This window comes from Fistularia commersonii, chromosome 25 (assembly GCF_037954325.1).
Source record: "Fistularia commersonii isolate RoL2024-O1a breed Wild chromosome 25, RoL_Fcom_v1.0, whole genome shotgun sequence".
Taxonomy (NCBI): Eukaryota; Metazoa; Chordata; class Actinopteri; order Syngnathiformes; family Fistulariidae; genus Fistularia; species Fistularia commersonii.
Genome location: NC_141308.1, coordinates 4,970,412 through 4,987,754, shown reverse-complemented (window position 1 = coordinate 4,987,754; position 17,343 = coordinate 4,970,412). Strand labels below are relative to the sequence as shown.

The 17,343-nt window shown below is 38.6% G+C and overlaps 3 protein-coding genes across 15 annotated transcripts in view; 2 read left to right on the top strand and 1 right to left on the bottom strand.

Moving 5' to 3' along the window:
* obscnb (obscurin, cytoskeletal calmodulin and titin-interacting RhoGEF b) overlaps positions 1-3,084 on the top strand; it is a 56,693-nt gene extending 53,609 nt beyond the window's left edge. For all 12 annotated transcript variants that reach the window (XM_086173195.1, XM_086173200.1, XM_086173208.1 and 9 more), the window contains one exon: positions 421-3,084. In XM_086173195.1, coding sequence (XP_086029321.1) covers positions 421-1,528 — 1,108 coding nt within the window. In that variant the 3' untranslated portion in view covers positions 1,529-3,084. The remainder of the gene's footprint in view (positions 1-420) is intronic.
* Positions 3,082-10,681, bottom strand: LOC147218915 (guanylate kinase-like). 2 transcript variants are annotated; one of them, XM_086173215.1, is made up of 7 exons: positions 10,541-10,681; positions 6,376-6,489; positions 5,601-5,642; positions 5,263-5,498; positions 5,049-5,133; positions 4,882-4,967; positions 3,082-4,337 (listed from the first exon to the last, which is right to left on the bottom strand). In XM_086173215.1, exons 1-7 carry the CDS (start codon positions 10,560-10,562, stop codon positions 4,299-4,301), a joined length of 624 nt encoding a protein of 207 aa, XP_086029341.1. In that variant the 5' UTR covers positions 10,563-10,681; the 3' UTR covers positions 3,082-4,298. The 2 variants fall into 2 exon arrangements, with proteins under 2 accessions (XP_086029341.1, XP_086029340.1); XM_086173214.1 differs by lacking the exon at positions 10,541-10,681 and adding an exon at positions 9,528-9,689.
* Positions 9,732-15,083, top strand: c25h1orf35 (chromosome 25 C1orf35 homolog). Its single transcript, XM_086173213.1, has 8 exons — positions 9,732-10,217; positions 11,175-11,325; positions 11,406-11,451; positions 11,572-11,654; positions 12,321-12,393; positions 12,641-12,717; positions 12,845-12,958; positions 14,403-15,083. The coding sequence occupies exons 1-8, from the start codon at positions 10,121-10,123 to the stop codon at positions 14,653-14,655; spliced, it is 894 nt and encodes a 297-aa protein (XP_086029339.1). The 5' UTR covers positions 9,732-10,120; the 3' UTR covers positions 14,656-15,083.
* The last annotated feature ends 2,260 nt before the right edge of the window (positions 15,084-17,343 follow it).

The window sequence follows — 17,343 nt, the reverse complement described above, 5'->3', positions numbered from 1 at the left end:
TTAAATCATTTCATGCTTCATTATACGGTTTTGGGGAAGAAGTAGATACTTGTTAACATTGTGGGCATGCTGTAAAAAAAAAAAATCTCACTGAGCAAGAGCTCTAACCTTGAGTGTATGTGTCATTTTCTGCCAAATTGTATGCCGTATTTGAATCCTCAGTGAAAATGTCTCACAAGGATGTTAAAAGTGGATGTGCTGCTTTCCCTGATGGATTGCCTGTTTTAATCAGCAACAAAAACAACAGGATATTGTGACTTAATTGACAATTAAATTCTGAAGACGTTTTTCCTTTCTGTTATACATGTTAAACACATATCAGCTGATTTAAGCCCCGCTGTTTCTAGCATCAGGGAAATCTGAGTTAGCACTAGTCTGTGGCTTCTTTAATATCAGTGGTCCTGCTTGTCTTTATTTCAGTGAGGAGACAATAACAACTGTGGTAAAGAATCCACGTATGAGGAGGCATAGGTCTCCAGGCATGACTGTTGCAGGCGCTCTCCGTTCAGAAACTTCCACCCCAGATACTTCTGGGCCCAGAATAAGGAGGATGCCAACTCCAAGGAAGACCACTATTCCAACCTTGTATGTTACTGAGCCTGGAGGTGCTGAGGCTAGTGCCATGGAGAGCAAGCCCAGATGGGTTGAGGTAGAGGAAGTGATTGAGTACAAGGTTAACAAATCTCCCAGGCTGTCCAGGAGACGCGGCGTGTCCCCGGCAGGCTCTGATCGTGCAGCAACTCCCTCCAGACCCAAAAGGTCTCCATTGGAAAACCCAAACGCTAACAATTCTAACAACAAGCTGGTTGAGCAGACACAAGCTCAGCTGCAGGGCAGCATCAGCAGCCAGCCTCTTTCCTGGGAAGATGAGGAGAGCAATGTTCCGTCTGCATCTGGAGTCACTGGAGAACCACATGAACTCTCATCTGTCCTAAACACAGCTGGTATGGAGCAACTTGATGACCAACCAATTGTCATTTTTGAAACTGATGATGAGGAAAATGATTGTAAGCCTTGCAGAAACAGCGAGCCAAAGATCCTAACACAAGGAGGGTGTGTTCTTACCCTGGAGGACTTGGAAGATTATGTTCCTGAGGATGGAGAGACTTACCGATCAAGCAGCAACAACAATCCCTCTGTTGAAAAGCCCTGTGAGATTTCAGTCCTTCAGAGAGAGATTGGCGGGTCCTCAGTTGGACAGCCAGTGCTCCTTAATGTGGGACGGCCTGTTGTGACCCCAAGACAAAGGAGTGGCTTTTTCAGTCGCATCAGGGACCATCTCTCCAGCACCATTTTCTCATCTGCTGTTACCCAAGCAAATGGCTCCACGTCTGGAGTGGAGAGACGAGTCCCTATTCAAGTGAGTCATGCAAAACTGGAGGTGAAGCCTTCATACTGCTCAGAGGTGCAAAGAGAAGGTGGTCAGCAGAGCTTTAAAACTAAAATATCAACTCAGACTTACGGCTACACATCCGTGGGGAATCCTGTTACTCTTCAGATTAGAGATAATCTTTATCAGAATCAATAGATTTAATGTAACGTTTTATTTGATACCACAAAAGTCTCTCAGTCTTATGTGGGGGCACTTCTATTGGTGTGATAAATAAGATATATTCTAATCAGAAGACTTTTAATTGCATTTGACAAACCATTCCATTTTGGAGCTACCCTTCTTGAAATAGACACCTATGTCTTTTTTTTTTTTTTCTTTTTTGAATGAGTTGAATCAGATGGTGTTTGTAGACAAAGGTCACGACTATCGTTGCCAAAAATATAACTGTAAGCATATCACATGTGACAATCATCAAAATGTTTCCTATAATCTCTCAAAATTACTGCACACCATGATGATTCTACTTTATGAATTTAAACAAACCGAACACATCAAAAAAAACACGAACCAAGGGTTGACTTTAAAGTTGACTTGAAAGTGTTGACTGGAATTACTGAACGAGATTGTTTTTGCTTCTGTGCACGCATTCTTGTCCTCTTCCCAACTGTCGTCTACGAGTGTGAACAGCAAATGTTTACCCTGTAGTAGATGGCTATCTATTGGGAGAGCGGTGACAGAACGCACATGATACAAACCCATGAAAAGACAGCTAAATCAATTTTAATGTGTTTCATTGTTGTTTATTAACCCTTTTTTGTGTCAAACTTTCAATATTTATTTTAGAGACCCTCATTAAACTTTGAATTAGCGCCGCTCCAAGATCCAGATTTCTGAATCAAGCTTTTGCTTCTTTCATATCGATAGATAAACATTGGCCACTCCCTCTGGACAATGGTATTTTTTAATAGTGGTTCTTAAACTTAGTGATGCTTTACAAATGCAAATAATTATATTTATTCTCGGTATGTTTCCTTTACTTACATTCAGAAATCTGGTTGTTACTTTTGTACCTTTCGCAGTGCCATGGATAACAATTCATGAATGCTGAAGTGATTATATTACACTTCAGTAACATTATTGCTTTAAGGCCATTTCAAGGTAATAGGTCTCATATATTTAGCAGATAGCTTTTGTTATTCAAGCTGTTACAAAATAAAAGATCATCTGTCAATTTCTACTCTGCTTGCTCACAGCTGCTATTCATAGCCCTTGTGAGTGAAGAGTTTCTTGGTAATGATCTCATTCAAATATTTTAGATGTTCAAACGTTTTGAGACATGGGAGATAAAACAGTTCTTAGACAATCATATTTAATTTGTGTGAGGTGAGAGAAGATGTTTCTACCATTGTGACTAACTGTGTGACTGTTGATGTGGTGCATTCATGTCACTCTGGATGACAGGGAGGTGAAACAGATAGGTATATAGTTGAGTTACTGCATGTATTTTGCTTTTCCTAAGCAGTTATGGCAAACCGGACACCACATTGACAAGTAAATATCTACAACTACTGCCTCTTTGATGATGTATGGAGTTATTGTCATTGAAAGATTAATCAGTTATAATGAAATGTAACTCTGTATTGCAGGAGTAACGGGTTCTAATGATTGCTTGTAAATGTGTAGTTTTTGGAAAACAACTTTGTCTTTCAAATGCACTGAATCTGATTAAACACGTGAGGTACACATTCTCAGCTGCTATGTGTGTCTTTTATTTGGAGCTTCAACAGCAAATGTGGTTTTGCAGACATCAAATGGACTTAAACACAAAAATCATCAATTCAAAACAAACATGATAGCCCAAGAATCCACTGATGAATACCAAGCATGATGTATGTCTGTGTCTCCATTACGATTATGTAATACAATGCAGTGATTTTTTTTTTTTTCTTAGCTGCAAAAAAAATATATTAAAGGAATGAGTTGAAAAAAATGCTGTGAGATAATCGAGTATTACATATGGATGAATAAGGAAAGGTATTCTATGCTTGACACACAATGATATCACAAAAGATGAAGATTTGACAATTCAAAAGTGTCCAAGGAAACACAACAGAGCGTCAGATGACTAAAAAAGTGACTGTTACATGGTATAAAAAGTTTTACAAATTTCAAAATGTGAAATAAAAAAAAATCTAAGTAAACAAAAGACAAACCCTGAAAAGAAGTCATTTTCTTTAAATACGTCATTCAATATTGGGAGGTTTACTTCTGAAATAGCACATCTTTGTGACGAATTACTTTATATTTCACATAAAAAAAAATCATTTGCCGGCACTGGGATTGTATTGTTTAACAGTACCACTAACATGCACGTCGCAGCAAGAATTAAACAGGTGTTCTGTCCACCATGTTTCATGCGTGACATAATTAAGTTATAAAAGTTGCCCTCCTGAACTCACAGGCTGTACATTTAACCCAAATGTTATCGGTCGCTTTGACAAACATAAATTTTTCATCAACACAAAAGGACTGAAACACAGTTAGGAGTGAACCAATGCCACTAAATCAATGTTCTTTTCATACTTTGGATACACAAGTTCATCTACATGTTAGAAAGAGTTATGTAACACAAAACCACAAGCAGTACATTTGTTTAGGTAAAATCAGCATTCTAGGTCAATCATTGAACAGCCAATTAATGTTACATATTTCACATACACATTTTTCATACAAATTACAAAAAACCTGCCAGTTAAAAGAAAAAAAAACATTTTACATAAGTTACTTTTAGTTAATGACAGCATCTATCCACAATGTAAACCAATTTATGATATGAGATATTTTTGGGACATCTATGGAGTCATTTCAGAGCCTCACACACCTACACCTGATGGAATGTTCATGCGGGAAACGGAGTCATGGCTGGGAAAATGGCTGGGATGGATGGATGGAACGAGGAGGAGTCTTACGATGACCTGTTGTTCCTTTTGACTTTTGTGATTTCCTGTATGAGGGAAAACATTTTTATAGGTATAATGCATTTAGCCAATGTTGATCAAAGTGAAATGGTCTGGTACATGTTGTGCTAATTTCTTAATCACAAAGTGAATTAAACAAATGTGCATTTAACCACTGCCACCAGTTTAGTTTGGTTTCACATGTTTTATCTATTGCTAACAGCATGACTAACTGTGTATATGGTGGCAAACAAGTTTTGCCAGGTTGATGTTATCTGATGAACATTTATTTTTGTCATTTCCAGATCTGGATTTACGAGTTTACTTAGCCTCCTGTGTGACTTTTTTTCTCTCATGGATAGAAGTCTCTACAACAACTACAGTTAAAAAGCTTATTGACTTGTTGACTTAGCAAAAGGTTATAATTTAAACTTGTAAAGTCACTGAAAGATCACTAGCTGAGTAAACCCAGGGTCTTCTTCACTTAAAAAGGAAAGACATGATCTGTAATCTTAATTCTACGTTTTCTTTGTCTCAGCTCCATCATGTTTAAATATTTCCTGTAAGACAATCCTTGTAATAGCAACTTACCTCAGAAAGAACAGCCTTTAACTTCCCATAAGCTTCTTCCAAATTGTCATTGACGATGGTGACATCAAAAAGACCGGGTTCTTTACCTGGCGGGAGATAAAAACAAGTCATGCTATCCATGTGGTTCGAATGTTTTTACTTTTTATAAGCGCAAAGCAAGTACTCACTAAATTCCATGTCCACCTTGGCTGCATGCAAACGCTTCTGAAGGCTTTCCTCTGACTCGGTCTTCCTGTCTCTCAAACGTGCTTCCTACCACACAAGGACATTCAAGATTATTGAAGGTCATGCTGTGGTTTTCCATTCCATTCCTCCCCGGACTTCTGGCTCCACACCTTACAGAAATCATGCAGACTCAATCAGGTGCGCTTTTATTCTCACCAAGACTGAATAGGACGGAGGCTGGATGGAGATATAAATCGGGTTGAGGTCAGTTGTCTTGATGTTCCTCACACCCTGCATGTCAATGTCAAGTATGCAGATGAGGTTCTTGGCCTGGACATCTTGCACAGCAGCTTTGCTTGTCCCGTACATGTTCCCTGAAAACTCTGCTGACTCGATGAAATCACCTTGGTTGATGCCCACTTGCATCACTTCCCGTGTGACGTAATGGTAATCTGGACTCGGAGAAAAAGGAGAGCCATGGCATTATGTGAAATTCACAACATGGTCACAGTGAAATAGGGCGAAAAATCCTGTAGGGTGGAAAAAGTCTGTACCTCTGCCATTCTCTTCACCGGGCCGAGGTTTTCTTGTTGTATCTGAAGGACAATAAAGACAATTCTGTCATCGTTCATCAACAATCTCATCGCTGAACTCGAATGAATATTCATATTAATAGAAGATGATTGGCAGGAATCACAACTCAATCAATAGCTGAGTAGTATACTGAAGATCGAGGTAATGTTGTTTGGCGGTTTATTTGTTTTTTATGATAAGGCTGAAAGTTTCGTTTTAATCCATTTATATACCTGTAATCACCAAAATAGGACATCTCTCAAATTGAAAATCCAAATTTAAAAGACTGGAAAACTGTAGTTTTCAAACCCATTTTTATATAAACTCTCACACACACACACATATATATATATATATAGCGCTCACATAAAGATTTTAAAATGAGATGTGAGATACTGAAATCAATGAATCATAACAATTGTAGATTTTTAAAAGCACAAGAATAAATATAAATACAGTATCTAACAATGGTATCTGTTGGAATCTGTTGGTATCAATGGAATATTTTTTCCTCTTTTTCTTGTAATAAATGTTTCCTAAGGCAGCCTCAACCTGCAGCTTAAAAAAACTACCAAACAAAAGTATTTTGACAGCTTTCTGAGAGTGGAGAGGTGCTCATACTCATAAGAGCAGGTATGACGGCATAGTTTCCCCCCCCCCTAAAACTGTGGTCTACCACGAATCTGATCGACATCTACCGCAGGTCCAAAACCCACCGCGACCGCTTGTTTTGTGCGCTCAGACTAGCCCACTTACGGGAGACGCTGAAGCCGAAGACACTGTCGTATTCTTTCATGAGCTTCTTCAGTAGAGTGCTCTTCCCTGCACCCGACGGGCCGCTAAACACCACAGGCCGGGGTCCAGCCATAGCTAATGGGACAGGAGGGGAAATTCAGGTTTGGAAATGAAGAGCAAAAGGAGCAGGATGACACATATAGAATGGAATCTTAGTGCGCGAGTCATCGCAGGAGAAAAAGAGACAAAGGCTTTGCTTGGATATGCCTTGTGCCACTTAAAGCAACACAATGAGATAGCAGTTGTCATGTAAACCTTATAATGATACAGCAATTCTCATGAAAACGGGGGCGACCACAGGGTTAGCAAGCCAAGATGCGAACTATGGTACAGTACCAGTCACTGGTTCATTCTGGAGCATCGCTTTGTGAGAAAAACTAAACCCACTACGAATAATTAGAGGCCAAGGGAAAAATATAGACTTGTGTAAGTAACCAGGCACGCCCTAAAATTAGTCATGTTCATGACTTTTTGCCTTAGGAGTCAGAAAGGTTCATAAGAACTCACTGAATTCTATTCAGCCTCTTACCTTTTTTTAAAACCTGTGATAAATTCAATGAGGAGAGGAGACACACAGCAAGAGGGAAGGGGAGGGCCTGGTGACAAGCCAGTAGAGGTTTCTGAAAATATTGCATGTTTAGTGTATTTTATGTATTCCATACATTTTGGTCTTTCATGACAGAGAAAGCTTTTTTCTTATCTTTCCCAGTTTGAAGCGTACAGTAAAATGGATCAAGAGTCCCAGCAGTTTTAGACAGCAACAACCAACAGGTGGGCTACTAACTACATTCTGAACAGTAACAACAGCAATGTAAAGCAGCTATTCAAATCAAGATCATCATGGTTCTGACCGTCACTTACATCAATGTCAGGTATTACACATCTCTGCAAGGAGTGCGAAAAAGCGATGATCCAAAAGACATTCTGACAAATGCCAAATTGCGTGGATACACATTCTTAAACCATTGATAAAATGAAACCCGTGGAGTCTTATTAGCCCGGAGTCAAGTCCCAGAGCCATTGATCCTCGTTGTCTCCAAGGGAACCAGATTTAATGGGGTTGTTTGCAGGTGCAAATGACAAGAGTGATTCTCCATCGCTTCTTGAATGCTCCCCGTAAAAAGAAACATTTTTAGAGTCTCGTTCTAAGCATCAGCTCAAACTTTTCGTCGTCAGAAGTTATCATTAAATTTAAAGTTGTCTGCTGTGAGACTAGTTGAAGATTCTCATTTTTCTAAAGCCAAATAAACCACTCACAACACATGAACCATCGATCATATTTTTTTTAACTTCGAAGTTTCAACATCCAGAAATTAAATGTCGATCACACTGTTCCAGAGTATCATAAATATTCTCTACTGAGACAAAGCATTGATAAGCACTGATAGAGTTAGATGTATGTCTCACTTCTCCTATTTGAGGACCAAAATTGTACCATAAATGCTTGAAATGGATAATTATAGTCCATAAACTGATCAAAAAAGTTCCATGCAAGTCCACAGAGATAAATTAATAGATAATGACGTTAAGATTTCAGTAAGGAAGTTGTAAGTTAGTGAATTTGAAAGGATGAAATTGCAATGTTACAAGCCATTTTTTGAGTGAGGTGGCCACCAACGTCATAGTTACCACCAGCTATCAGTCACTTTTGCTTCTTAAAGGAGCTTCTCATCCTCTGTTCCAAATGACAAACACAAAAATCTTGACAAACTTTTGCTTGATTAGCACATGGAGCATAATTATTTTAATTGCTATCCAAGAAATCAAGTCTAACACTTAATAAATCCTAATCAAGCTAAACAGGACTTTCACTGTTATCCAATGTCATGCTTAGTTTTTAAGTGTGCTAAAATGCTTGGAAGTGTATGCAATTTTGTTTCTCTAAGGCTCTTTTACTGCTGCTCATAAATGGACCACTTCTACCACTTTGCAAAATTAAATTATACTCTTAAATAGTACAACATAATTCAAAGCAATAGACAGTATAAAATGACAGTGAAATTATTTTTCATAGTTTTTTGCACTCAAAAGGAAGCAGGAAGCAGTCTGAGGAAGCAGTGTGGTTTGATCTGTTCTTTATAATCGATTTAAATGGCCCCTCTTCTACTTCCTGATCATCTGACACTCAGCCGCACACAATCCAATCCATACTCCTAAAATTAGAGCCGCAACATGATCTTTCCTAAATAAGTGGAAGCAGCATGTTGTTTAATTCTAATCTTGTGCACTCTTAAACATGTGACTGATATTTAACCAAAGAAATCCATGTGAAACTTCTTCGGAGTCAGTGGTCAGCTATCTAAAAGCATAACTCAAACAATTTTGCACAAGAAAGCCTTTATGGGGTTAAACGAAATTATCTGTGCATTATTCTTTTATGATGATTCTAAAACTACTTATAAGTCGTACTTTGGGAAACAGCTACATACCACTCGGCTGCAAGTCTGTTGAAATGAACATATTAGAACATTTTTGGATCATTACTTGAATGATCTAAAATAAATTCACTACGGGTCTGATTCAAAGATTTTACTTCTTTGAGTAAATATGGACAGACTCTGTTTTATAGTTCATGACAGATCACAACACTATTTTTCCACCATAGTAGTGCTGCAAATGTAAAGATGCAGAAACATTATAGCTGAGTAGGATTAAAATAAAGCCCGATTTGCAATAATAACTCAAGTAACAACCTAGTAAGAACTAACGCATACTCATTCATACTTTATGGGTAGTAATCTTGGGATTATAGTCTTATATCATTGTTAACCATTATAAAAGATGGAGCCCATCAGAAAATCATTGTTTCACTGTTCAAGAAGTCCGGAACTTGTGCCAGAAGATTTTATGAGATTTCAACTTATCTTTCAATGTACTATGACTGAGCGCAAAAAAATGACGAATTCATTGAAATAATGACTTATAATACAGAATATTTCCGCATCTTTGCACTAATAAAAAAATGCTGCTCCCTCCAAACGGATAATGTTTTGTTGTTTTTTTTCTGCAGCATCTGATGCCGATCATCGGAGCAGGAAATGAATAGCGGTCAAAAATGCAGCGAAACGGTACACACTTGAGACATGTTGGGGTGAAAAGCTATTAATAATTACCTGAAAAAAGCCTGGAAAAAATTCTCATGTACATCCGGGGTTACTTGGATCAACGACTGCGCCTCCTGCTCAGGAGGATTTTCTTCCTCCTTTTGCTCCGGCTCTTTGCAGCCCGAGCCATTAAAGTTGACGCCGCTTACGTAATCGCTGCGACCCAACTACGTCATCACGTTAGCTTCACGGGGACGCGACCAACCTCGGAAACGGACGACCTATAATAACAATAGCCGCAACGAACGTGGCTACAACACGATAGTTAGCTTTCATTGATGAAACCGTGTGTATTTTGCTAGTTGACATCTTTCCAAACGAACGACCAGCTGCAATTTTAGTAGATGTTGCGTTTTCAAACGATGAATTAATTCGAAAACGCAACTTGAATAGGATGAAGACGTTCCATTTGCGAAAAATAGCCATTTGAGATTTAAAAACGAATAACGACCTAAACCGCTCTCAAGACCGTTTAACTCAAAGCGGAAGCGTGGGGAACTTCCCGGATGAGAAGACGACCCGGGCCGCGGTGCTAGTGTGCGGCTAACATTAGCCATCCGATAGCGAGACGGCGTTAACCGCAACCTTCAGAAGCCGTAGAAATGTTTGGTTCTTCGAGATCAGGGGGCGTCCGGGGAGGCCAGGACCAGTTCAACTGGGACGATGTAAAAGTCGATAAACAAAGAGAAAATTATTTGGGTAAGTTAGCTTCACTCTTGTCAATATCTTCTTCTCGTAGCAACTGGACTTGATTTCCTTCCCTTGAAGACGTTTCACCTCTCGACCGAGATTCAAGGAAGAAAACAATCAAGTCCGACTGCTGCGTGAAGATTTTTCACAAGAAATGACCATGACCTGGACGACTGAGAACTTCCACAGACACGACGTTAGCATAGCGCTGTACTCCGGGAAGAGCGTGGCTTAGCCGTGAAAGTGTTGACGTAAAAACCAACACAAACCTTTAAACTCTCCCTTAAACGTCAATGTATGGATATGGTTAATACCTCACATCCTTTCTGTACCTTTTTTTGTAGCGTCCCGCATTGCTCACTTGAACTGGAAGACTCAGTTATTCCTGCAGCTGTGGTTTACAGAGGGACGTTAGATGTCATTGCTCCCTGCGTTGCAGCGGGCACACGTAGGCTCTCAGTGATCTGTGCCCCTCTGCCTTTGTTACTATGCCAACATCCGGGAAAGGCCGAAGCGTATCGATACGATATTAAGGAGAGGAGAAAAAAAAAACTTTTCAAACACAAACATAGAACTTCAGATGCAGCTTAAAATCAGATTTTTGTCAGTTTCACAATACAAAGTCACTGTTTTTAAATTTTCCTTGTTTTTAATTCATGATAATTTCCCTCGATTGTTACGGAAAGCAAATTTAATGTAAGTGCATAACGTCAAAGCTTGTTGTCACATCTTTCATGCACTTTTTTTTGTCCTATTTACTGCAGCCATAACATGGAGTCTGTATTTTACTCATTCATTTTTATTGGATTCAAGTTTGAAACTGTAAGCATATAAATATGGCATAAACGGTCCTAGATTTCACCAGTAAAAGGTTTATGATCAGGTGCTGTGTTTGGTTGTAAATCATATCAGATCTCCCGCCAAATCAGTCTACCATCTCATTTGGTGACTCTCTGTCCCCTGCAGGAAATTCTTTGATGGCACCAGTAGGAAGATGGCAGAAAGGTAAAGATCTGACATGGTACGCAAAACAAAAAGGAGCGGGTGCGTCCATGACCAAAGAAGAGGAACTTGCAGCAATAAAGGCTGCAGAACACGAAGCGTTGATGGCCGCTCTGTAAATATAATTTCCCAATAAAGTAAATTGTACAACCAAGAATGTGAAAGTAACATTCATATTTTCAATTCTCCATCTAGAGGGCACAAGACTATAAAGAGACAACCGACCGGCTTGACTAAAGAGGTAGTTAGTTTTGTACAGTTGTTACTTTTAACAGGTATTGTCAACAGGTGTTGCAGCATGTGTAGTATAAACATGACTTAACTAAAACTTACATTTTTTGAATTACCCAATTTCTATCAGGACCTCGCAGATGTTTGTAGGAGGGAAGAACCTGAGGGTGATGAGAGGAATGTGGACCGTATCTCAGGTTTAGGAAGCTCCAGGTAAGATTTAAAAAAAAAAAATGTTTCTGTCCTTATAGAAATGAAACAGTCTAATGAATTAAATATAACATGATGCACCTGTGTTACAGAAAATGGTGTGTGTGTGTGTGTGTGTGTGTGTGTGTGTGTGTGTGTGTGTGTGTGTGTGTGTGTGTGTGTGTGTGTGTGTGTGTGTGTGTGTGTGTGTGTGTGTGTGTGTGTGTGTGTGTGTGTGTGTGTGTGTGTGTGTGTGTGTGTGTTTCAATCAAAGTCCTTATCTGAACTAGTGTCTAGGTATTTATTTTCAACTATTTCATTCACATATTAGATATTTTTTCATGATGAAATTCAGCATTTAAAGGTCTTAGTATTTACCACTGTTTAGGGTTTGGTTTATCACAGCTTGGCAGATAGACACGTTTCAGAGCTAATAGCCTTTACTAGCTCAAGGAAAAGAGGAGCACCTTTCTACTCCTCACATTTATCTATCTTTATTTGATTACCTAAGTAATGAGCAATGTTTCTATCTTTATTTGATTACCTAAGTAATGAGCAATGTTTCTCTTGACATTCAGGAGGACCATTATGAGGCAATTTCCAGCTGATTAGAGTCATTGTAGGTACTGAAATGGAATGGTTAAGTGTTCAAGTGTTCAATGTCAAGTGTTTGTGGGTTTCTATCTATAGTGCAGGGTCACGGAAAATGGTACTTACGCAGAAGGAAAAGGAGGCTGCTAAATTGGGCTTGTCAGTTTTCACAGTAAGTTGACTCACTCATCTACTTTCACTCAACTTGATGTGCAAACGTCATTGGCAATTTGTGTGTGTAAGACTTAAGCTTTATTACATGTTAATGTCAGAATTAATCTGTGTGTGTGTGTGTGTGTGTGTGTGTGTGTGTGTGTGTGTGTGTGTGGTTGTGTGTGTGTGTGTGTGTGGTTGTGTGTGTGTGTGTGTGTGTGTGTGTGTGTGTAAATTTTTCTTGGGTTTATCTAATCTTTTTATAGCACCATGGAACTGGAAGTCAACCTGGAAGCTCAACAGTAATATCCGCTGATAAAACAAAAGTTGAGACAGAAGAAAAGTAAGTTTTATTCAAGTAATCACCAGTGCAATATCTATAATTAATTTTAAGAGATAAGGCCACAAAAATTAGGCCATTTTATCAGTTTTGGTGTTCTCTTCAACCAACTTACTTCTTAATTACAAAGGTTAGAGACCAAAAAGAAAAAGAAAGAAAAGAAGAGGAAGAAGGAGAAAAAGAAGAAGGAAAAGAAGAAGCGGCAAAGAAGAGACTCATCCTCCTCTGATGACAACAAAAAAAGGTTTGATAGTTTGATGTTGGTCTATTGGGATTAGTGTGATTTAGCACTAAAGGTAAAGATACTTCATTGTTTCACAAAACACATTTTGTAAAATTTTCATGTTATTAACAAAGTGGGATCCCCGATTTTCGTGCTTTGGGTGCTTGAAAGGATGCAATGTCACTATCATTACAGGAGCAGAAGTCTAGTTTCATACTCCATAATTTGTATTCATCCATTCTAATTTAAGTGTAAATGTTGGGGATAATACTGGAGAAACATTATCATTGTGTTCTGAAAGGTGTTTTGACTATCTGAACAGGTAAAATGATACATGAATACCCACATTTGAATTTGCCAGAACCTAATTGTGTTCTACTTTACAAAGGTTGCACCAATGAATTACAAGAATAATTTACATTGTATGCTTACTTTATTTTTCTTTGTCAATTTCCTTCTTGGCAAACCTTCAGGTTGTCTTTGATGCCGAAGCTTTACAGTATAACCACTAGAGGACACTGACGCGCAGTGAAAATTTTACAGATTTTAGAGCTCTTAACCCTTGTATCTTAAAAGTAATTCTTTGAAATAAGTCATTATTTTTCATTTTATTTATTTTTTTTTTAGAAAAGAGAGGGGCATACACCATTATTATACAATTCTTTGTATGGTTTTTTATTGTTCTTTTTATAGATTTTAGTGTTAGTGTGTGTCCTGGTATTTTGGACAGCAGTAGTGTTTACCCACTATAGTGAGATCCATCTCAATTATTTTCCATTCTTGTTGTGTGGTTTGTATATCAGTAGATTAGTAGACCAATTCTTGGAGGTGTTATTTGTTTAAGCCCAGACCATCTATGGTGGTCTAAACATGCTTACATTTGTTTGAGCATTTTCAACAAAGGCCTTCTATCTTCTTCTTTAGATCTTATTTTTGAAGCGTTTAGATGGCTTTTTCATTTTAATAGATAAATCCCTAAAAATTGAAAAAGACATGATAAGATTAGCATTGTCTTTTTTCTTTCTGTTGCTGCTTCTTTCAGGGGTCGCCACAACAAATTCCCTATGTAACCCTATTCTCCGTATCCTCTCACACATCAACTTCATGTCCTCTCACGCCATTAATAAATATTTTCTTCGGTCTTCCTCTAGGCCTCCTTCCTGGCAGTTCCAATTTATTACCTATCCCTTCTCTGTATATGTCAAAAATCATCTCAACCTAGCCTCTTTGACCTTATCTAGAGAAGAGAAGATTAGCATTATAAGCAATTTATGAAGTTGCATATGAATAGCAACTCTTTGTGCCTCAGTAACTTTTGAAAGGCAGAGAGAGAATTCTCACTTGTTTTCAGTGAAGATGATTATAAAGGACCCCATCAGTCTGCCTCTTCCCCCTATACCTCAGAGTAGCTCACCAAAGCCCTGCCAAGATCCAGTCATTGATACTTTACTTTTTAACATTTCAGGCACAGAAAAGATCACCATCATAATCCATCATACCAGAGTCAGAGTGGAGCCAGACCCCATGACAGCCATTCACGAGGGGGAGCACAGGCAGAGCGACAGCCTTCTTACCCCCATCATCGACGACAGCGGCATGACACAGACTCCTCTGATGGGGGGTCTCCTGCCCCTCGTAACCCCACCAGCCTCAAGACGGCCCCTGGCCGTGCCACACAAAGCCACAGGCGGCGCCATGACACAGACTCGGACAACTAGTATCCTCCCCACCCCCTCATTCAGACACACTTTATGTGGCTATTGTTTGCTGTAGAAAGAGCCAAGTGAGCGCTGGCCGGACATAGGTTGATATGTCCAACATGACGCAGCCATGTAATCTTTAACTTCTTCACCTGTGGAGACAGTCTTGAGAAATTGGCATTTTTGTGCCGTTTCTGTATTTTTAAATACATGCTATGTGAATAAAGTGGTTTCATGTACTGATGATGATGATTAAGACAAAATAGAATGCCAAACAATGCACTGATCTCTTATCCCCGTGCTTAATTGATTCAATGAGTGCTCAGGAAATTTGATCAAATTCTTACAATGATCTTGACACTCAAGCAAGATCTTATATGATTTCAGATACAACTGTCACTCTAAACATAAATATCTCGTGGTTTCATAAATCGAACAATGTTCAACTCTGGTGCTTTTCATTTTCTCAATGCACTCCTTAATCCCTCATCGGTCTAGGTTTAGTCCCCTGACGAGTGCGATACCAGTGGAATGCTCTTCACTGGTCATAATAGAGTGTAGTGTTTGCATTTGCCTTGAACTGGTCTGAATGGGGTGATTCTGCTGGCTGGCACCTGGGGGGTGCACTAAAAAGAGCAAGGCATTCATGAAGAGAGTGCAAAAAACCAGGCAGGTCCTTTTATATGGCGGAGTACCATTAGACCACCACACACAAACCAAGCTGATGGAGCAGCAGGAGAGAAGAGCAGACAAAGCCATCCTGAGGAACCCAATACTCCTACTCCCTCCCCTTCTACCACCACCATACTTTCCTGCCATGTTTTATAGGCTTGGCTGCATTAACCATAGCAGCCTAATCAACCTGCAAGAATGCAGTCCTAAATTGCCACTCATACACAATGTGAAGCAGGGTGTGTTTTTCACATTACTTGTTTATAGCAAACTAGGTGGTTTCTAGCATCTTGAGGCACCACATTTTCTCCCGGGTCAGGGGTTGTGGCCTTAACAGGCTGCAATGGCACTGGTTTTCCCCGTTGCTATTGTATCGTATTCCCATGCTCCATAAGACTGTTAATGTTTTTATTATCAATTTACTTGATTTTTCCTATACCTTTGATAGGTTTTACCATACCTCCATAGGTTGAGAGTCTATAATTGTATTTTTTTCCTTAATGGACATAATATTTTAGCTTTTTTTCAATGTAACGATAATTTTATATTAAATGCATATTTTTAACACTAATGTGCAAAAATAAAAAATCACTGAAAAGACTCACACGCTGTACTTTATACAAATTAATTTTATTACAGTCAGAAAATGAAAAGCATTCATCCAGTCTATTTATATTCCTGAAATTATCTTGATTAAAAAGCAACTTCACAATTTAAATGTATATATTTTATGAATCAAAAATGAATTCAAGATACTAGGAGCAGTAAATCAACACCACACTTTTTAAAATAAATAAAAACTTGGTAAGATGTAACATGTCTTGGGCAGGTAGGTAAGACTGTTACATCTAGGCGACAATAGAGCATGAAACAGACAAAAATCTAAACATGCAGAATGACCGAAACAGTGTGTATTTTCATTTAATGCATTCCTGGAAGTGGTTCGAAGTAGCCTTTAGGGAGGACACCCAGGATAACATAGTGTACAACCAATGTCACTGCTATTGTAAGTAGGCTAATACTTGATACACATTTTCAAATTGGTGGTCCATTTGGTCACACCCTGGTGAGTCAAAACATGCCGTTTCATAGCCAATATATTGCAGTGGTATGACAGAATTAAAAACAAACTGATACAAAGCTACCTTTAAAATATTTATAAAGTAGGTAGATCACTGATTATCTGGGCTTTTCTCAGCGCACATCCATCTTGGATTTGATGATGCTGGTACATGTAAAAGGTCTAACGCAAACAAAATGATGTTGGCAAAAGAGTAACAGTTAAGTAACCAGAGTTGTTGATGATCGTGTTGATAATAACCAATTTGCTCAGGTTAGTTTTTTTACCTTTCATAACCCATCTGCAGAAATCATAGCAGGGTGCGGTACTAATAAAGCAAAATATTGTTTTCATTTTTACAGGCAGGCTGGATGTACTTTAGACATTCAAATTTTGTCATATGCATTTCTGTGTTGACAAGGTCATGCAGTGGTGAAATGACACGTGTGATATGTTACATTGGGAGTATTAGGGTGCAAAAGGATCTTGATACTTTTTGATGAGGTTTCTGTAGGCAAAAGTGCTCCTACTGAAAAAAAAGAAACTTTTCATATGTAATGTAAAATTTCCAACAATTTTTGCTCTTGATTCCTTTTATCTTGACATTGGAACCAGAAAGTAAAAACCAAAAACACCGAGGGTTACTATTCTATCTCTACTTCTTGTCGAAATCTTCTGGTTCCTGGATTTCTTTATTTGAAAAATCAAGTTGATTGCCTGCACGCCAATAATATTACTCCACGTATACGGAATCCACCTGGATTGCCGTCCTCAAATCTTTATCGGGTTTATCTAGAAAGTTACACCCGATTTCGTCATTTAAGGTTCGTTCGTCTGATTAGACTCTACTGTCGGAAAACCCGCAACACACATGAGACCAGGTGCGTATTTGAGGACACGAATCTCGCAGATCAATGACAGTTGATAAATGTGCAAAGAAAAAGAAATTATAAAATAAAAAAAAACACACATAG